A 21,729-nucleotide genomic window follows, 5' to 3' on the forward strand; every position below is an offset into this window, starting at 1 on the left:
TCTAGGTGGAGCTCTCCCCAGAGGATATAGACGTGCATTTATACAGTCAAGCAATACTGGAAAAACCTTGTTCGCAGCTGCTTTGGTTACCACCACCATATTGCCCTTTCCACCCAATTTCACTGTCACCCGATATCCTATTCTAACAAACCATTTTGTCAAATGAAAGAGTCTATAGGTATTTGATTTCCCCTTGGAGAGCAGCTCACTGTGTGTGAATCAAAAGCAAGGTCTTAGACTTGATAGCTTCAAACAAGAGGAGTTGATCACAGATATTCAGAGCTTTTGGGTCAGCCCAAGTCCTGGCGTGTTATTGTTTTTGTTCCTGCGAATAGTTAGTGTACAAACAAGACCATAAAACCTAAGGGACAGATGTGGTTACACTATAAAAGCAAAGACAATATAACAGCCAAGTTACTGTGGGTGAAAGTAAGTGGAATTTAGCTGCTCAGGATTAAGCTTTCGGTGCTCAGGGTAAGTTTTTATGCCGTCCATTTATGTTTTGGGTAGAAAAAGTTATATATTATATTATCATATATTAAAAAATAAAATAATAATAATATTTTTGAAGTCTTTTATGCGTAAGAGGTTTCTTACGATTCCCAAGGCTGTATTTATCTGATCAAAGATAACGTAAAAACAATAATATTGTAAAATATTATTTCAATTGAAAATATCTGCTTTCTATTTGAATATATTTTAAAATGTAATTTATTCCCGTGATGCAAAGCTGAATTTTCAGCATCATTACTCCAGTCTTCTTCAGTGTCACATGATCTTTCAGAAATCATTCTAATATGTTGATTTGCTGCTCAAGAAAAATGTATGTTTTTTCAGTTGCTTCATATATTTGTGGAAACCTTACTTTCTCTGTGTTGTATTTTATTTTATTTTTTACATTATTTCTCAGGATTTTTTGATGAACACATTTATTTGAATATATATATATATATATATATATATATATATATATATATCTATATATATGTACTATAACAATCGACGGTTGTTGGAAACTCACTGTGACATTCATCCAATATTTGACCAGTGACCACGTATTATGTAAAATGTGATGTTTTTTTCTTTAGCACAGCTGTTTATATTTGTTTCTCGACCTCTAAACTTCCTCTGTGTTTTAGACCCCTCAAACATGAAGAAATGCCTTGAATACACCTTGCTCCTCATTATCTCTTCGCTTCACGGTAAAGCACTGCATAACCTGAGTAACTTGCAGCGGTGCCATCTAAAAATAATGCAGATGTACCAAGAAGTTGCTTTCTGTGCATACATTATTGAAATGTGTTGGTGAGCACAAGCGGCTTGTGTTTTATGTTTATCTAGCACATATGAAGTCTTGCTTTATCATTCACAGACTCGCTGCAGCAGAGAATCATTGGAGGACAGGAGGTTGAGCCCTACTCCATAAAGTACCAGGCCTCTATCCAGTACAACAACTTCCATTACTGCGGAGGAACGCTCATACACCGGCAGTGGGTGGTTACTGCAGCCCACTGCTGGAGACCGTGAGTATTTCAGTCAGAATTCACCTTTATTGGCAAGGAACTGAACACAGTAAGCATGCTACAGTATTTGAGGTAGGCCATATCTTTACTCTGACTGTACTGATGTGATAATGTTCGGTTCTGCTGTCGAATCTGTTCGCAGGAGCTATTTAATCAAAGTGGTTTTGAGTGAGCATAACCTCTCCAGTAAAGAGGGTGTTGAGCAGGTGTTCGGTGTGTCCAGAGCTCTGGTGCATTACATGTACAATTACAGGACATTTGATAGTGACATTATGCTCTTGAAAGTAAGTTCATCAAGCATGAAATATATAAATATTGCACACATGTTAATAAGTCTGATGTTTGTTTATCCTAGTATCCTAGTTAGGAAGTAACAAACATATGTGAAATTTGGAATTTGAGGGTGCAAAATAAATAAATAAATAATAAAAAACAAAAAACTAAATCAAAACATGTCCAAATTCAGTCCTTAGCAATGCATATTACTAATCAAAATGAAGTTTTGATATATTTATTGTAGGAAATGTACAAACTATCTACCTAATGATTTTTGGCATAAAAGAAAAATTTATAATTTTTGACCTATATGATGTTTTGTTGGCTATTGCTACAAATATACCTGTGCTACTTATGACTGGTTTTGTGCTTTAGGGTCACATATAGTAACAAACTGAACTACTATTTCCTTTATAGTAAAACGTCACTTTTTTTATTATTGGAGTATGTTTTGCTATAAAGAAAATAGTATTTCAGTAATATAGAAATGAAAATAAAACATGTTCATAAAATGGTCATAAAGGAAATCATTATTTTTTTCTGTTATATGCATATTATAATATCAAGTAACAAACAAAAAACAAAAAAACAAAACAAACAAACAAACAAAAAAAACCCCCGCAGGAAATAGTGAAAAATCATATTGTGAAATAATATTAAAATTCATTACAGTTTTTTTTTTAATTGTAATAATATTTCACAGTATTTTTGGTTTTAATTTATTCCATTGTAATATATTTTAAAATGTTATTTACCCCTGTAATATATTTTAAAACGTTTAATATGTGTAATGTAAAATATTAAACAATTTAAAAATTTTAGCATCATTACCCCAGTCTCCAGTGTTACATGATTCTTTAGAAATCAATCTAATATGCTGATTTCCTGCTCAAGAAACATTTCTGATTATTATCAAAAATATATAATATTATCAACAGTTAAAAATGCAATTGATAATATTTTTCATTTTCATTCATTATTGGATTTGTGCATTAGCTGGACAAGCCTGTAGAGTTCAATGTCAACATCCAGCCGGCTGTGCTGCCAACCTCACTCGCTCCCTTACAAGGGGGCACAGTTTGCACGGTGAGCGGCTGGGGCGTCACTCAGGTCTACAGTTATTACCTGTCCCCCGTCCTGCGTGCTGTGGACGTCCAGATCATCCCTCAGTGTCAATACTACTACTACTACAGAATCACCGACAACATGGTGTGCGCCGGCTCCCCGCTGGGCGGCAAAGACTCCTGCCAGGTGAATCCGAGCAGCAGGGTTTTATTATGAAACACAAAACACAGAGAGGAAAAGAGATGATATGCATACACACTATATTTATAATTAAGCTAACAGCATCATAGAACACTTAGCACTGTGTGATCCTGTGTTTGTTTGGCTGCAGGGCGACTCTGGTGGGCCTCTCATCTGTAATGGTTATTTTGAGGGGATCGTATCTTGGGGCATCAGTTGTGCCAACCAGTATTTCCCAGGAGTCTACACCAAAGTCCGCAACTATGTCTCTTGGATCAACTGGATAATCGAAAATGACATCACCAACTAGAATGTTCCTTTTCCAAAGGTTATTGAACTGCCACACCATAGAAATGACACCAGACGGTCAAAAAGACCCAGTATACTGAGTACGGCGGTCAGTGTCTGTTAGATAAGATAAATACCCACACTGACACGTGTTTTATTCTTTTACATTCTCAAACAAGGATGCTCAATTTGTGAATGAAAGAAAGAGCAGAGCAGGTTTTGGATATCACACTACAAAAAAACAAAAAAACAAAAAACAAAAAAAAAGGATTTTCTTACTTAAAATTTTTGTCTTAATTTTATGCCAGTAAAAACATCAGTTTATCCACAAATTCTAGTACAAATATCTAAACATGCTTGAATAAAGATACATTTACTTGAGAAGCAAAATCACTTAAGATATAAAGTCTTGTTTTCTAGGAAAAATAAATAAATGATTCTGTATTTGTATTAGAATTTGTGGTTAAATTGATGTTTGTACTGGCGTAAAATCAAATTCCAACAAACTTTAATGGTCATCTTGATTTAAAATCATTATTACAAAATAATAAATAAAATATTTTCCCATCTTATTACCGCTGTTGGCCTATTTATCTCCAGCTGTCTTTTGTGAAAAGGAAATGCTTTTTTATCATTATTCCATTGGGAATGTCACTGTAATATAGTCAGTGACCTTTATACCTCAAACTCCTCACTGTCTCTCAGTGTGGCTAAGGGAAAGGTTGCTGTGTCGACTCTGACTGGAAATTACATAACCTTGCAGCATGACAGAATCGCACACATCAAAAACAGAACGTCAGGGAGGTGGGAGATCTGGGAAAAGGGGATCTGGAGAAACAAAGTCACAGGCAAGTCTGTTGAGCCAGAGAAACACAATACACACATGGCACATCAACATGGGATATCAAAAGATGAGACGTGAGTTTATTAATGGGTTGAATGAACACTTCTCTGGAATGAAAGAATTGATTCGGAAATCCCTCGAGGCCAGGAAATTTGCCTACTGCCCCTACAGCAATTTCCGAGTCGGGGCGGCACTTCTGAAACACACACAGGTGAGGCAATGCCTGAAATGCACTGTTAAAGTACCAATATCAGAGAGTTTCAGCAGTCAGTTCTCAGTGCTGGTTGGGTAAGAAACATCCACTGCTGCAACGAGTGTTTATGAACTCAGAACTGATAAATAATGTATGAAGGCTGAACTCTAATGTGTGCTCAATTTGTTGCCACTCTAAAGAGCAAAGATGTTGGCAAATTCACATAAAAGCTTGTTAAACCATTACATGCCAACAGAAGGAAGACTAATAGCAGGAAACACCTCTGACACGTAAATGAGACTCAGCACACACACTTTATGAGTGCTTTTTTCACCGCTCTCGAATCTCATGAAATTCTATGGTCAAACATTGCCTGATCTTTGCCGTCTTTATTGGCAATGCTGTATTTCAATCCACTCATCCAGGTAACTGAAACTGGTGATATTTTCACATCTCTAGTATCACACTGCAGATTCTCCCTTTCTTTTCATTCAAACATCTTGCACCTCAACTATCGACTGTAGTAAAAATGCACTCAGATGACTTCAACATTAATAGGCCATTACCAAAATATTGTTGGAATGTTCATCTGGTTGCTAGACCAATTGTTTTGTATATTTAATTGAATTATTTTCTCTTAGCAGAAGCTAAGCAGAAGATAATATACAAGGAAAATTATACTTAATGTCATGTCTACTTCTGGGGTTCTGTTGTTTTTTTGTGTGACAATATGGAGCCCCTAAAGTAGGTAAAGGGACATAGAGATGAGAAAAAATTAACAATTACATTTCAAATGCTTATGAAACTTTTACGAGAGACCGCAAAAGCTTTACAATTCTCTGAGAAACTTTGAGTTCTCTCTCAAAATCTTAAGTGATGTAAACAATAAGAGGTGGATAAAAAAAATAGATTGTAAGTAAATGCAAACTTTCTTAGGGGAAAACAAAACTTTTGCTTTTTTTCTCTCTTACCATTTGTAAATATATGTTTTAAAGATTTTCACACACCCCACACACACACACACACACACACACACACAAATATATTTATATATATATATATATATATATATATATATATATATATATATATATATATATATATATATAATCTACCAATTTATGTTTTGGCCATGTTTTTATTGTATTTTACAAAATGTAAAAATATATATGTATTAATATTTACAAATATTATGCCTACATATTGAATATACATTTACATTTATTCATTTAGCAGAGACTTTTATCCAAAGTGACTTACAAATGAGGACAATGGAAGCAATCAAAATCAACAAAAGAGCAATGATATACAAGTGCTATAACAAGTCTCAGTTGGCTTTATGCAGTACACGTAGCAAGGATTTTTAAATCATATAATAAATAAAAAGAAAATGAATAAAATGAAATACAAATATAGAATAGGAAAAGAATAGAGCAAGCTGGTGTTAGAGTCCTTTTTTTTCTTTTGTTAATTATATAATAAATAAAAAGAAAACAGAAAACAAAAAGATTAGAAGCTAGAGTTAGTTTCTTTTTTTTTTCAAAAAAGAAAACAAGCTGTTAGTAAATAAATAGAGCGCAAGTCTAAACGGGGCATTTTTTAAAGAATAGAATTAGAATAGAGAGTGCTAGAGATAGAGAGTCAAATAAAGTTGGAAGAGATGTGTTTTTAGTCGATTCTTGAAGATGGTTAAGTATTCAGCTCCTCGGATTGAGTTGGGCAGGTCATTCCACCAGAAGGGAACATTTCATTTAAAAGTCTGCAAAAAGTGATTTTGTGCCTCTTTGGGATGGCACAATCAAGCGATGTTCACTTGCAGAATGCAAGCTTCTAGAGGGCACATAAGTCTGAAGTTGTGAATTTAGGTAAAGGGGTGCAGAACCAGTGGTGGTTTTGTAGGCAAACATTAATGCCTTGAATTTTATGCGAGCAGCTATTGGTAGCCAGTGCAAATAGATGAACAGGTGTGACATGCATTCTTTTTTGGCTGAATAAAAATGAATCTTGCTGTCACATTCTGGATTAACTGTAAAGGTTTGATAGAACTGTCTGGAAGACCTGCCAAGAGAGCGTTGCAATAGTCCAGCCTGGACAGAACAAGAGCTTAAACAAGAAGTTGTGAAGCATGTTTAGAAAGAAAGGGCATGATCTTCTTGATGTTGAATAAAGCAAATCTGCAGGACCGGGCAGTTTTTAGCAATGTGGTCTGAGATGGCAAGAAATGTCTGTTTGTCAAGCTGAGATGCGGGCAGCTATCGTCGGATCATCAGGATGGAATGAGAGGTAGAGCTGAGTGTCATCAGTATAGCAGTGATATGAAAAGATGTTTCTGAATGACAGAACCTAGTGATGTCATGTAGACAGAGAAGAGAAGTGGTCAAAGAACCGAGCCCTGAGGCACCCCAGTAGTTAGATGTTGCGACTTGGACACCTCACCTCTCCAAGATACCTTGAAGGACCTATCTGAGAGGTAAGACTCAAACCACTGGAGTGTGGTTTTGAGATGCTCTTTGCCAATAGGGCTGACAGGAGGATCTGGTGGTTAACCGTGTCAAAAGCAGCGGACAGATCCAGCAAGATAGGTACTAAAGATTTGGAAACCACTCTTGCTAGTCTTAGGGCTTCAACAACTGAGACCAAGGCAGTCTCGGTTTAAACCAGACTGGTTGCTGTCGAGGAGGTTGTTCTGTGTGAGAAAGGCAAAGACTTGGTTGAACACAACTCATTCAAGTGTTATTGCAATGAAAGGAAGAAGGGAAACCAGTCTGTAGTTCTCTAAAAGAGATGGGTTAAGGGCGGGTTTCTTAGTGGGGTTATACAAGCCTGTCTAAATGCTGAGAGAAAAACACCAGTGTGAAGGAATGTGTTAATGATGTGAGTGAGTGCAGGTACAACTGCAGGAGAAATGGCTTGAAGGAGATGAGATGGAATAGGATCATGGAATGTAGTGTCTATAGTATGCATATAGTGAAATACATACACGTCATATGCCCCTGAAATACATTTTAGGATATGAAGGATGAAAGTAAATGTATTTTCAATTTCATAACTGTATATTTAAAATATACATTAGTCAGCATTTGAAGTGGATCAAAACCTTTCATCAAAGCTGTCCTAAAACCTAAAAGCATTCTTGCCTTATAGGACAACTTTGATGTACTTTTTTGATCCACTTCAAATGTTGACTACTGTTTTTTGTCTAGAAAAAATACACTTTTTTGGCTTAAGGGATAATTTATTAAAATGCACATTATGTAGCTTATAAACACTGAACAAAACTGATTTTATGGTTTTTAAATGCAATACACAATTTTGTTGGTCTGAACTGGCTAATGCTCTGGTTACCTAATCACACAATCATCACATAATATATGTTATGTGTTCACGGTGTGATGTAACATACTTCGGCAACTCTCATTTTAACTTTTTATTATTTCTCTACATCATTCTGTAATGTAGAAAACGCATGCTTCAATTTGGGAATCTGTGCTGAGAGAACTGCCATCTCAAAAGCCATCTCAGAGGGCTACCAGTGTTTCAAAGCCATTGCTACTGCGAGGTAAATTTCTATTGTATTCACAGGCCCTCTAGTGGTTGAATTACATTTATAACTACCTCCATATTGGGAAATAATGCTGTTTGTTCTATGAAAATTGCATATTATGATAAAAGTTCATTATTTTCCATAATGTAATGATAAAAATTAAACTTTCATATATTTTAGATTCATTGCACACCAACTGAAATATTTCAGGTCTTTTATTGTTTTAATACTGATGATTTTTGGCATACAGCTCATGAAAAAACCCAAAATTCCTATCTCAAAAAATTAGCATATTTCATCTGACCAATAAAAGAAAAGTGTTTTTAATACAAAAAAAGAGTCAACCTTCAAATAATTATGTTCAGTTATGCACTCAATACTTGGTCAGGAATCCTTTTGCAGAAATGACTGCTTCAATGCGGCGTGGCATGGAGGCAATCAGCCTGTGGCACTGCTGAGGTGTTATGGAGGCCCAGGATGCTTCGATAGCGGCCTTAAGCTCATCCAGAGTGTTTGGGCCTTGCGTCTCTCAACTTCCTCTTCACAATATCCCACAGATTCTCTATGGGGTTCAGGTCAGGAGAGTTGGCAGGCCAATTGAGCACAGTAATACCATGGTCAGTAAAACCATTTACCAGTGGTTTTGGCACTGTGAGCAGGTGCCAGGTCGTGCTGAAAAACGAAATCTTCATCTCCATAAAGCTTTTCAGCAGATGGAAGCATTGAGTGCTCCAAAATCTCCTGATCGCTAGCTGTATTGACCCTGCCCTTGATAAAACACAGTGGACCAACACCAGCAGCTGACACGGCACCCCAGACCATCACTGACTGTGGGTACTTGACACTGGACTTCAGGCATTTTGGGGATTTCCTTCTCCCCAGTCTTCCTCCAGACTCTGGCACCTTGATTTCCGAATGACATGCAAAATTTGCTTTCATCAGAAAAAAGTACTTTGGACCACTTAGCAACAGTCCAGTGCTGCTTCTCTGTAGCCCAGGTCAGGCGCTTCTGCTGCTGCTGTTTCTGGTTCAAAAGCACACGCCTGTGCACGGGTGGCTCTGGATGTTTTCTACTCCAGACTCAGTCCACTGCTTCCGCAGGTCCCCCAAGGTCTGGAATCGGTCCTTCTCCACAATCTTCCTCAGGGTCCGGTCACCTATTCTCATTGTGCAGCGTTTTTTTGCCACACTTTTTCCTTCCCACAGACTTCCCACTGAGGTGCCTTGATACAGCACTCTGGGAACAGCCTATTCGTTTAGAAATTTCTTTCTGTGTCTTACCCTCTCGCTTGAGGGTGTCAATGATGGCCTTCTGGAGTTAACCTCTTACCCATGATTGCGGTTTTGAGTAATGAACCAGGCTGGGAGTTTTTAAAAGCCTCAGGAATCTTTTGCAGGTGTTTTAGAGTTAATTAGTTGATTCAGATGATTAGGTTAATAGCTCGTTTAGAGAACCTTTCCATGATATGCTAATTTTTTGAGATAGGAATTTTGGGTTTTCATGAGCTGTATGCCAAAATCATCAGTATTAAAACAATAAAAGACCTGAAATATTTCAGTTGGTGTGCAATGAATCTAAAATATATGAAAGTTTAATTTTATCATTACATTATGGAAAATAATGAAATTTTATCACAATATGCTAATTTTTTTGAGAAGGACCTGTATACTCTCTTAGTATAATACAGCATCAATGTAATGTCTTCTGCTCTTTTAGCAATGTGTGAGCACTTCACCCTGTGGTGGCTGCAGGCAATTCATGAGAGTTTCATTTAGCACAGTATTTCAAATCAATTAAACAAGAAGCATTCTCAGGTTTCATTAAAAGTTATTTTTGTTTTCACCAGTTAGGTGCAAACTGGGATGTGTATTTGTCAAAACCTGATGGTTCCTATGTGGAGATGAGTGTTGAAGAACTGCTGCCTGCATCCTTTGGTCCAGAAGACTTAGAAATGAAGAAAGTGAATATTCGTAACGAGTCTTGAAGCACTGACTCAAGAAAGACTTCGTACCTGATATGTTTGCTTGTAGATAGAAAAAGGTTTATGTGGATTAATGGTGTTGTTTAATAAGGTGTCTTAAGGAATGTTGTATGCAAAAGTGTAAATTATGTTTAAAAAATTATTCAAATTTAATTATTTTTGAAGAAAAAAAGTAAACATTTTGCTACAGTACAAACTTTATTATTTTTAAACAATGCACATATTAAATCAACCACAAAAAGTGCAACATAAAAATAATGTAATTTTCCTAAAAGAAAACGGCAACTGATGATCTAGAGACATTCTTAACCTTAAGTTTTAGAGATAATTCAAATGCTGTTAGAACCTCTATTTAAATATTACGTTTATTAATCAAAGAATCCTAAGCAAGTCGTCAAAGTGCAAAACATGGAACAAATGACGTTAAAGAAAGTATGGGCTTTAAGGAAAGGTAGCACATGCAAACATGGCAGTAAAATCTAAGTATCTTCTCAAGTCTTCAAAACGTGATTTTTTCATGCTTTCATGTAGTTGGACTTTTTGCATAAGGAGGGAAGGATGATTAAACCTCTTCCACACACACACACACACACACACACACACACACACACACACACACACACACACACACACACACACACACACACACACACACACACACACACTTTCAAATTTATATCATCCACATAGTGATTCTGACTGGAAAAAAAGGCAGAACGGTAATCTCATTACGAGTTGCTTCTGAAATCTGGCCCGTTGCTTTAATTCACAGGACCCTGGATGAAATTATAAGGGTGGTTTGTAGCCACCACATACCCAGCAGTGTAAAGACACGATAGCCCTGTCGAAAGCTACACAGAGAGGCTTTATCTGGACACTGGCATCCATACAGTAATGAAACAACCATACTAACAAAAAGACAGTGTACGTTACAGATGGAAAGGAGTTTTGCCCCTAAAGCAGCCGACGAGCACATGGTGCTCTAAATAACAAAAACCTCTACTTATCACCAGTGCGTTTTACAGAATAACTTAATATATTGTAAAGTAACCAAGTAATTTGGATTGAAAAGATGTTGAAAATTCAACGCTTTTCACGTCACTACAGCACGCCTCCTGCAGTAGGCCTGAGGTTAAAGAAGAGTCTTATTTCTGTGGCGTTATAGTGTCCAGACCGGGCCAGGCCGGAACATAGTGCCGTGGCAGAGTTCCCTCCATGAGCCTCTCCATCCACAGACCCAGTCGGTCCAGTTTGTGGTGGATCTCCAGAGTGGTGGCCTTCTGTCGGGAACTTGAGCGGGACCTCGAGGCTTTGCTGGGACCGGCCGTCGCCGCATCCTCTTCGGACCACCTACTACATTCAGCTTCCTCCCCTGTGAACACGGGTCTGAATATGCAGAAGTATTTCTTGTGGCCATTGAGCGCCAGGACATGGCCAGTGTAGTCTGATTTGTTGGAGGTGAACTCTTCCTCTTCGTCCAAGCAGTCTGACGGTCTGGCGTCAGGAGCCGACTCCATGAGGGAATCCATCCATTGGCTGTGCTTGTCCACATTTAAAAAGGAGTAGTGAAGAGTCTGAGACCTGCGGGAAGAAGTAGGGATAGTTTCCTTCAGATTTGTTTGTAGCACGAATTGAGTTGAAAGCAAAGACGCTCGGGGGGGGGCTTATTGCTTTTATAAAAGGGTTATTCCATTCACGTATAAAGGTTTCACAAAAAAAAAAGAAAAAAAAAGAGCAAATAAAATGTAATGATATTAATAAAACATTCTTCCGCCAAAAAATGTTGTTCCTCAGAAACAGTTGTGGTTGCAGAGCAACACATTGACCCAGAAACAAAGAGGTGTATGATTGTAGAGTAATTTACATCATCTTCGAACTCAGCTCAACCAATCAGAATCAAGTTAATACAGTTACTACCCGTTTTAAAAGCTTTGTTTGACATTCTATTCAAACAATGTTCCATTAGGTGTTCCCAGTGGAGGTGGAAGAATTCTGGGTTGAGTTGCTTGGAATGACCATTTTTATGTCAGAAGTGGGAAATTGAAATGTCTAAAATTGTGATTTTATCTGGAATGCATAAATACATTACTAGGGTTTACGGTTGAAGTGCAGGAGGAAAGATATTGATGTGTGCGAGAACAGCGTAAAAAATAAATGACTAGCCGGACTATAAATATCTAAAAATATAATAAGTTACTCAAATTTATTTCAGGTTTTTAAAGTACAGAATGTTATTTTGTGTAATTTGTCCATTCAGCAACAAATATAAACCATTTACAGGCGATTGCACAATGCAAGGACTTATGGTTTACGGAATTAATCCCCCTTTTAATCGTGCACATGTTGACCAATTAGAAGTTTGAAATAATGGGTCCCGTTGTGCTTTTTTGAAATCCAAATTATTTCAAATGAACCCAGGCTGCATTTCCTAAAAGCACTGGAAGCCCATGTAGATCATTGAAACCATTGGTGTCAATGTTCTCTAGGATCTACGGAGATTGACTTATAACTACTATCACAGATTTGGAATATGTCTACATAACATCCTTGACTTTGGTTCAGTTATCTAAAGCTTAATGGAAGATGATGAATGCTAGCACTGATTTGCATGTGGGCTAAGCTTCAAGTGGCCTTCTAAGTTGGGAAGTTTTGAGTTGAATGGTTGACAGCCTAAACTCTGTGAAGGTTGATCTCTAGAAACAGGTTTAAGCATTCTCTCAAACACATATGCAGGCCTCACCCTGAGAACGAATACACTTCTTTGGCAAACTTCCTGAGCAGTACTTGCTTAGAAGCATCAGTGAGGATCAGCACAACGTTGATGTGACCAGGCTTTAACCTGACTAGGTTACTCATGTATGTGATGTCCGTCAGCTCCGTTACCTCCACAAAATTCTTCTTTGGTGGACGACTGTAACAGGAAAACCAGCTATTAGTGATTCAGCTAATGAACATCTAAACACATCTGTGGTCTCAAAATCTCTATTTGACATGATGTTAATATATTTTATTCTCAAGCAAACAGTGCCTTACCTTGAAGTGCTTTCTTGTCCTGGAGAGCTCTCTGCTGTCTTTGGTGGATCAGTGGCCTTTTGTTTGGTTGGTTTGTCTTCCCCAGATTCGCTGTTCATCCATCGATCGAATGAATGAATGAATTAATGAATGAATGAATGAATGATTCAATCAATCAACAAAAACTCTCCTTACAAAAGCACTTTGATATAACAAAATCTGTTCTACCTGAAGGCCTGAATGATTACAGTCCCAAACAGAATGAAAAGAGCGGAGAAGATCAGAGACAGTACGGGCATCATCTCACGCCTGGGGAAAACAGAGCATGACATAACAGGGTGTTCTTAAGTTTGTCATTTATTAAAAAGAAAAAAGAAAAAAAAAAGTAGGGGCTGCAAATCAGTAAATCGAAAAATAAACCTGAAAATAGTCATCAACAAATGTCATTGTCATTTAGACTGATATTATTTGTTGTCAATCCCATTTAAAACATTTTTGCACACAATGTACAGCTTTTGCACTTTTTCAGTCTCTTTTATAATCTTTATAGTCCATTGCAGATATTTTTATTATTATACTACAGAGCTGTTGAATGCTTTTTTTTTTTAAACGCACATATATACAGTACAGACACACACACTCGCAAAAACATGTCAGCGCTGCTCTGATGATTTTATCAGCAGTATAACAGCTTGAAAGCTACATGACTTTTCTCACTTGCAAGGAGGGTAACAACGGAAGCAGATAAACTTACAGTTTCACTATTAGTAGAGAACTAGGTTGAACTAAGCAGTCTAGTACATCTATATTTTTATATAGGCTATATTTATCATTATTATTATTATTATTATATATTGATGTCATTTCAGATGTTCAATTTTTACATTTTTCAAAAATAAATTAACAAATAAGTAAATAAATAAATAAATTGTTAAATAAAATAATTTATTTATCATTATTATTATTAATTCTGTTGTCATTTATGTAATCTACGGCTAACTGTGCATTAAATTATTTAATGCTTTTTTCACTAAATATTTTTGTCATGACAACCCCCCGACGCGCTGGGGAGATCTAGAATAATGCACGCTTTAAATCAGACACAGAGATGAAGTAGTGCAGTAAGATCACATATATCTGAATGCATGAATTATTGATTTGAATTAATTATCGAGAGATTAACAGAGAGAGAGAAAGACAGAGAGAGAGAGACATGAAAGTTGTGTGTGTGAATTGCGTCTGTGCGTCTCATTCTGCAAAATCAAAGCCGTGAATTTCGTTACTTCAACACATCAATTTTACCCCCTAGCTGCTGAGAAATATAATGTAGCGATTCAGTATCAAAGCTACTATAATAATAAAACTTGCGTGGCAGCATTGACAACAAGTGTCCAAGTTGAATTAACTTTATACATAATATTCCCTTTTAATTTTAACTCTGACTGAAATGCGTTGTTAAAGCTCTGCAAAGGTCTTGACCGGTGACATGATCAGGTATCGCCAGCTCTTCCTCACCCCCTTCCCTGTTTACTTCATCTTCCAAATTTTCCAGTAGGTCAGACTCCAAAGCCATTTCACTGCTGCACAGAAAGCTGGAGTCTGGGTTCTTATGATGTTGTGGTGTGAACAAGAAAGGGTCTGAAATCACTTAAGTACTGAAGAGGACCAAGAAAAGAACCAGGTTCTCTTTTGAGTCCACTATATTTGTGAAGACCAAAAAGGAAACTGAGGTACCACCAGGTCACTTTTGGCTCATTCCCTTTCTGGTTCACTTTAAGTGAACTGGGTTTGGTTCCTTTAAAATGCACTATAAGGGTGAAAACAACCTTAATTAATAACTGCATTAGTCTACTATCAGTGGCTCTAGGCTCCGTTACTAGGTCTACAATGATGTTTTGGAATTAACAACGGAAGCTGGGATTGAGATGCTTCAGATGCAAGAGTGTGTTAAGGGCACAAACCTGATGAATGTCTTGAAATACAACATCTGAACAATATTTGAGGTGTGGTAACTGTAGTACAAGTGGAATAATTGATTCCAGTCTGTTGAATTATTAGAAAATAATGCACACCCAGGTACACTCTACGTTGCGTCTTTGATTTGTTAACATCATGCAGTTCCAGTTCTATTTTTAAAATAAAATTCCAAATTAGAACAAGTCCTATTTTTTATTTATTTTTAAAACTAGTTTTCATATAGCAGTAGGTGAAAAGTTCTGAAGTGCACAATCATTGGAGACTTAAGGCCAAGTGAGAGGATTTGCGAATGGTAGTGACGTAACGCAACTGTAGGCCATGTGACATGTAGTACGTCCACATTTCATTCTAACTACACAAAACAAGCTGTTTTAATGGTCGAGGTAAGTTTCAAACCAAATGTAGCACTATACTGTTTACAATTTAAGATGCAGCGACAGTATGACCCAAAAGTCAAGTGCTGCTAATGTTGCTTTAATTTCTGATTGATCACAATAGACCACACATCCTTTTTCCAATGACATAGATTCCCGAACCATTCTACGTGTTTCCATAACAGTTTGTTTTAGACTGGTTTTAGTCTGGTAAACAACAAATAGCAATGTTAATTTCTCAAATCTATGGAAAAATGTGGCTGGCTTGCAACAGGATCCAGTTTTCCTGGTCGAGCACTGGCCAAGATTCTGGTCTGGCTCTAGTACGCAAACCATTCTGGTGGAAAAGAGCTAAGAAACTTCATGCAAACAGGACCATGAACACTTTATGATTTTACTCACCAGTTAGAGTAGAGAAGATCAAAGTAAAATTGAGAGAGGTAATCATATGCAGCATTTATCCACTGAATCAGAAACATCTGAAATAATAACAATAACAAAATACGTTATTACTGTTAATTATTTCTCTTATCGCCACTTAGACCTTCATGTAATTAATCTCGAGGTTTAACAATGCATTCATTAAACCACGTTTTGGAAGTGCGTGACTTACAGAGGCAAACTCATTGTTGAGTTCAGGCAGCATGGCATCATGGGTAAGGTAGGAGGGGTCTCTTTGCAGAATCTCAAGCTGCTCATGGAGGCGGTGCTTATCATCATCACTCCCATTCCATCCGTCTGTCACTGTCCGATACAACACCCTTCCTGTAGCGCTGCGTCTCTCCAGGAGAATCACCTGAAGTCATATGCACAAGGGTTATAAATTCATATGGCATCAAAGAAAGTGACTAAATGGAGTGTGTGTATTAGCACAGGGATGGATCTCGCTGACCTGTGGAGGGGTTGTGTCTTCCTTTTTGAGCAGGGTGTCACAGAGAGGCTGCTGCTGTCTCTGATAGACATAAGCAAACCTCACAACTTCTTTAGTGTTGGAAGAAGCGAAGTCAAAGAACGCCTCGTTCACTGACACAAACTGCTCCCCTTCACCAGTAACGAGAAGAACACAGTACCTGTCGATCAGAAAGACAGGGAGATGATTAGGTTTTCTCAGAGACACACAGTAAGTCCACCAACACATAATGCTACAGTTAGCGGTGAGATCTCTTACTTCCTGCGACGGTGGAACTGTTTAACTGGACACAGCTCATCGAAGAGTTTCTGATTCACCAGCCGCGGCACCAGCAGGAAACGATTGTTGGACACAAACTCGTCAATGATCTGCTTTTTCATCCCTCTTGCCTAGAGAAAACAAAAAAGGACTCGTCTAGCAAAAACAAAACAGCCGGTGTACAGTTTTTGAGAAAAACTACAGTTGGATGTATGCACATGGAGAGCTGGGCCTCACCTGAATAACATCAGCAGGTTTGTCTGTGTTCTCTTTGAACAGGAGCATGGTGGGAGCGTATGTGTTGATGTTAAACCTCTGCACGACTTTGGAGGTCTGAGTCAGGCCCATATCCACATAGCCAAACTGTACATAGTCTTTAAAGGCAAACGCAGTGAGCTGCGAACAAGAGAACATAACAACTTGTGTCAAGAACACAGATTTTAATAACAGACTGTTAGAACAGCTAATATAAAGAACACTCACCTTGTACAAAAGAGGGATGTTAGATGCTACATCAAACATTAGCACTCTCGGCTTATTCTCCTCATGCCAACTGTTTAAAAACTCGAGGTAGCTGTTATCTGTCACCTAAAAGAAAAGAATAAAGGAGGAAAGAAAGAGGGAAAGGGGGCAAGGAAAGGGAATGAAAGAGACAAAGGGAATGGGGAAAAAGAAAAAGGTACAAAAGTGGAAAAAGAAAGGAAAAGGGAGAGGGAAAGAAACGAAAAGTGGGAAGGTACAGGAATAGGAAGGAAGGAAATGAGAAAAGGGAAAGGAAAGGAAATGAAAAAGAAAAGGAAGAAAAATCGCAAAGGAGAAAGGGATGGGTGGAAAGGAGGAGAAAGGAAAAAGAAAGGGGACAAAGGGAGGGAAAATGAGCATGAAAGGAAAAAAGAAAACGGAAAAGAGAAGGAAGGAAAGAGGAAAAGAAAAGAGAAAATTAAATGGAAAAGGAGAGTGAAAAAGAATGGAAAGGGATAAGGAAAGGAAACGAAATAAAACTTCAATAATTAACTCTTTTGAGCTGCATTTATATGAATGTTTAATTGACAGTTCATTGCAACAAGAGCCAGTGCTTGAGTTAAGTCGAACCTGACCTCATAATTAAAAGAATTATGCCATTATAAATTAAATCCATAATTAAGAAGACAAACCTTCTCAACCAGCTTCTGGGGCAGAAGGCTTTCCACAAACTGTCTCAAGTGTTCCCTGACCACAGCGTAGTGGAAGAAAGTGACTTTGCCATTGATTAAGCCAAGTATGGACGGTGTGCGGTGGGCACCAAGATGATTAGCCAGCTGTCTCTCATATCCAATGTCCACCACACCAATACCAACACCTAAAAACAAACCAATAGCTTATATTCCGATTATATCATTTAATTGAAAATATTGTCATATGATATAGATTTATTTGCCCAATATTTGCACGCTATGCCATTGTATGCTTATTAGAATATCAGCACATTCTACTGGAAATAACTGTGAGGGTGAAAATCCTGAAGAACCTACCCAACGGCTCCAGCTCTAGCACAGTGTCCTTCCATACGGGCTCAATATGGATGCAGGTGAAGCACCACTCTGACGTGATCTTGATCAGGTAGGGTCTCTTGAAACTGGCCGGCAGCACCTCAGTGATGTACTGGTTGTAGTGAAGGTGGTGCTTGCTGTCTGTGAAATCACGACTCGTCCGAGGGAAGTGAAAGAAAGACTCATCGAAGTAGAAGCTGTCATGAAAATGTCTGAAGCCCTGCGGTGCTCGGGCAAAGTTTTGATTCTCGTCCATTTGACCAAACCGGTCATAGTTTGACCTTCGCTCCTCATTGGAAAGAATCTATGGAAAGCAAATCACGTGCAATTCAAAATGCATGCTTATTACTGAAGACGTATTCAAATGTTTACTTGCATCTTACACCAGTTCCTCCAGTTTGCAAATTCCAACCAGCTTTGTACTGTTACAATGTCAGTAGTGTTGTATGTAAATTAATGATGTGTACTTTTGCTCCGTGTTACCTGCACACAAACATCCCTGTGTGTCTGTCAGCAAAAGTCTGCCAGACGATGCAAAAATGTTTTATAAATGCAATACAATATCATCTATAAATAAATAAACATCTGTTTTATTTTATATTTACAATTCATTGCATGTGAGTAATTATACATTATAATTTTTGCCATTGTATAGCAGATATTTTGTGCACATAAATATACTAGCGCTCAAAAGTTCAGTAAGACAGTAAGAAATGTATAATGTTTTAAACAAAAAATTTAGATTTCAAATAAATGCTGTTCTTTTGATCTATTTATCAAACAATCTTTAAAAAGTATTAGTTTCCAGAAAAATATTAAGATGTGAAGATATTAAAGTTCTATAATATGAAACTGTTTTCAACATTGATAACAAATGTTTATTGAGCAGCAAATCAGTATATTAGAATGATTTCTGAAGGATCACGTGACACTGAAGACTGGAGTAATGATGCTGAAATTATGGGAATATATACAATTTTTAAATATATTCAAATAGAAAACAGTTATTGTAAAATATCGCAACAATTTAAAATATTACTGTCTTTTTGATCAAAAAATAAAGATTTGGTGAGCATAAAGTTATTTTTAAAATAATAATAATAATAATAAAAAAACACACGGATCCCAAACTTTTGAATGGTAATGTACACACACACATGTACAGTATTAAGTAAAAATGGTAAAAAATTAAGAGTGTTTTTGCTCTTACTTTACATTATTTCCAAGATGCAACGCACCCATCCTACCTCATATGATTTAGTGATCTTGATAAACATGTCCTCTGCCCCTGGACTTTTGTTTTTGTCTGGATGCCTATGGATAATTGTGAGAGAGTTACACAATTATTACACTGTATTAAAGAGAAGCAGGGTTTCTACTCATTTTCCATTTCAAAATTCCATACTTTTCCAGACTCTAATTTCCAAACCTCTCAGTAGATTTTAAGACCATTTTTAACATAAATGGTTCATAGCGCATTATTTTCAGCTTTATATTTACAGTACAGCCATCTGTAAATATTTTTATTCTCTCAGGATTTTTTTTCCATTGATTTTCTCAAAGTGACAACATAGAGAGCCCCAAAAATAAAAAAATACAGACTTTTACATGCACACAACAAACTTTTTTGTGCCCTCAAGAAACTATTCACATGCGCATACATTTTTTTTGCATGCTTATGCATTAAAATTTCTAGTTTTATATAACCTATTTCCTTTGCGCATCACTGCCTTCTTACTATGAATAAAACGAGAGCATGTATGCATATTTTTTTATAGATATACTAGCTCAGATTTTGGCTTTTCTCATAGTACCTCTAATATCAAGGCCTGATGTCCAATTTAACACATCCTCTGTGGCGGAGGAGAAACCATGACACCCAAAATAGGCTGATGGCATAAAATTTGCCAAGTTCAGAGGTCTAAAAAAAAAAAAGACTGGCACTGTAAACATGTGTTCAAGATTAGACTTTCATTAGGGCAGTATGCCATATTTTAAGAACTTATGTCTCTTTAACGCATACTCTGCGGTCGCCAAGAAACCACTGTGAAAGGGGCTGAGGGCGCAATAGGTGCGAAGTTTAATGGTTTCTTGTGTGCACATAAAAGTCTGTATAATTTTTTATTTTTTTGCAAAGGTCCTTGAGGCTGTAATACAGTGCTAAGTATATAGTAAGAAGAAACCAAAAATGCTTATAACCTGAATTTTGCATAATGAAAGCGTTCAGTGTATTTGACAATCACTAAACAGCTGCCATGAAAACTCACTTCTTTTATGACTAATTTATTTTCCCCCACTTTTCGAAACCCCACTCACCATTCTCTCACGAGCCTCTTGTAGACTTTCTTGATTTCGGCCTGGCTGGCATGTCTGGACACTCCGAGAACTTTGTAGGGATCAAACTCAGGCGCAGATGCCAGTGAATCTCCAAACAGAGCCAGGAGAAAAATCGCCCAAACACAGCAGGTCACAAACACACTCCAGCCTCCCATCTTGTGGTATATGGACTGAGCGGCTACACAAACAGAGGAGACTGGGGCTAGTTGTCACACATTTTACACCACTACAGATTATTATAGACTATTATAGATCAGTGATAGCAATGCAGTTCATCTGAAGCGTTTCTATGGGAACCAGCACACCGAAGCGATCAGGCAAGTAAATCAGCATCAGATCAGCTATTACAGCGACTATTTACAGCAGACAAAATCACTGTCAGCGTTTGATAACACAGATATGCCGAGAAAACATTGCCCGATTTAATGATTTCAACATCACTGGACAGAAGCGCGAGCTGCACGCCCTACAGAAGACGACGCTTTAATACATTAATGCAAACACCTCAATAAACACAAGAATCCGCAATGATTGTAATACCTAGGCACGACTCTTGCTGTAATCGTATTTATCTTCAATTTAGCAGCAATCCATGTTCTCCCGATAGTAATGGGTGGACCGTTTCCCCGGCCTTCCCTTGTCCAGTACTTCCGGTAGTGAGGGATTCTGGGTAAACACTTTCTATGATAAAAGTCCGAAGGATTTGATCCAAAATCGCTTATTTAGTATAATTTCTGACCTTAATCAAATCATATTTCATTATGGAATTTTATATATATTTTATATATATAATTCAATAATGAAATATGAATTGATTAAGATCAGATAGCCCAATCAACCATCAGGACATTTCACAAAAGATAATTTTAAACTATTATCATGTTAACAAATTTTTGGCTACAATGGCCTAACAAAGTATGGAACATAAAAGAAGATAATTTGAGAAACATCTCAGTATTTTTTGTTCATGCAATGATGTAAACACCCTGTTTTCTATGGCGCAGAGATCCGCATTCGTTCTGCTCAAAGTCACTAGTGACCAAAACAGCTTAGTTACCAACAGTAGGCTATTCAAAATACCTTCTTTTATGTTGTGCATAAGAAAGTGAGTTAGTCAGGTTTGAAACAACACAAGGGTGAGTAAATGATGACAGAATTTATTTATTTATTTTTGGTGAACTATCCCTTTAATTTTTTTTTTTTTTTTTTAAATTATTTTTTACATACACAAAATTATACTCTAACGAAGAAACTAAAACTACCAGCAGGTGGGGGTAAATGTGTTTATGAGTCGATTCGTTCAAACCATAGACTGTAAAAAAAGATGGACGACGCACCTTCATTCACTTCCATTGAAGAAAAGTAACGCCACCATTGTCCCGATAGGACTCGGCCATATTGCGCTGATTAGGGACCAGAGTCTGCGCAGTAGCGAAC

The 21,729-nt window shown here is 37.2% G+C and overlaps 2 protein-coding genes across 3 annotated transcripts; one reads left to right on the top strand and one right to left on the bottom strand.

The window, feature by feature from the left end:
• Positions 1–214: 214 nt before the first annotated feature.
• LOC109086128 (trypsin-3-like) lies at positions 215–3,913 on the top strand. The gene is made up of 6 exons (XM_042733661.1): positions 215–474; positions 1,140–1,202; positions 1,373–1,523; positions 1,666–1,807; positions 2,796–3,050; positions 3,196–3,913. The coding sequence occupies exons 2-6, from the start codon at positions 1,151–1,153 to the stop codon at positions 3,352–3,354; spliced, it is 759 nt and encodes a 252-aa protein (XP_042589595.1). The 5' UTR covers positions 215–474; positions 1,140–1,150; the 3' UTR covers positions 3,355–3,913.
• Positions 3,914–10,074: 6,161 nt separating this feature from the next.
• Positions 10,075–20,970, bottom strand: LOC109086152 (dnaJ homolog subfamily C member 16-like). Of its 2 annotated transcripts, XM_042733660.1 has the most exons (16): positions 20,833–20,970; positions 20,272–20,470; positions 19,203–19,269; positions 17,938–18,259; positions 17,581–17,765; positions 16,910–17,014; positions 16,664–16,822; positions 16,427–16,557; positions 16,151–16,328; positions 15,872–16,054; positions 15,661–15,737; positions 13,136–13,216; positions 12,929–13,018; positions 12,636–12,806; positions 10,995–11,476; positions 10,075–10,960 (listed from the first exon to the last, which is right to left on the bottom strand). In XM_042733660.1, the coding sequence occupies exons 2-15, from the start codon at positions 20,445–20,447 to the stop codon at positions 11,041–11,043; spliced, it is 2,361 nt and encodes a 786-aa protein (XP_042589594.1). In that variant the 5' UTR covers positions 20,448–20,470; positions 20,833–20,970; the 3' UTR covers positions 10,075–10,960; positions 10,995–11,040. The 2 variants fall into 2 exon arrangements, with proteins under 2 accessions (XP_042589594.1, XP_042589592.1); XM_042733658.1 differs by having other exon boundaries at positions 10,075–11,476.
• Between the last annotated feature and the right edge of the window lie 759 nt (positions 20,971–21,729).

The sequence above is a fragment of the Cyprinus carpio genome, chromosome B11 (genome assembly GCF_018340385.1).
Source record: "Cyprinus carpio isolate SPL01 chromosome B11, ASM1834038v1, whole genome shotgun sequence".
NCBI classification, from domain to species: domain Eukaryota; kingdom Metazoa; phylum Chordata; class Actinopteri; order Cypriniformes; family Cyprinidae; genus Cyprinus; species Cyprinus carpio.

What these genes read in the sequence shown, in the direction of transcription:
- LOC109086152 (XM_042733660.1), bottom strand. Translation starts at nt 20,447, where the DNA reads ATGGGAGGCTGGAGTGTGTTTGTGACCTGCTGTGTTTGGGCGATTTTT. An exon ending in AAGACACAACCCCTCCACAG is followed by an intron (nt 16,055 to 16,150) that starts GTCAGCGAGATC and finishes ATATGACTTCAG; the next exon opens with GTGATTCTCCTGGAGAGACG. An exon ending in TCAACAATGAGTTTGCCTCT is followed by an intron (nt 15,738 to 15,871) that starts GTAAGTCACGCA and finishes TTATTATTTCAG; the next exon opens with ATGTTTCTGATTCAGTGGAT.
- LOC109086128 (XM_042733661.1), top strand. Translation starts at nt 1,151, where the DNA reads ATGAAGAAATGCCTTGAATACACCTTGCTCCTCATTATCTCTTCGCTT. An exon ending in GCAGCCCACTGCTGGAGACC is followed by an intron (nt 1,524 to 1,665) that starts GTGAGTATTTCA and finishes ATCTGTTCGCAG; the next exon opens with GAGCTATTTAATCAAAGTGG. An exon ending in GTGACATTATGCTCTTGAAA is followed by an intron (nt 1,808 to 2,795) that starts GTAAGTTCATCA and finishes TTTGTGCATTAG; the next exon opens with CTGGACAAGCCTGTAGAGTT.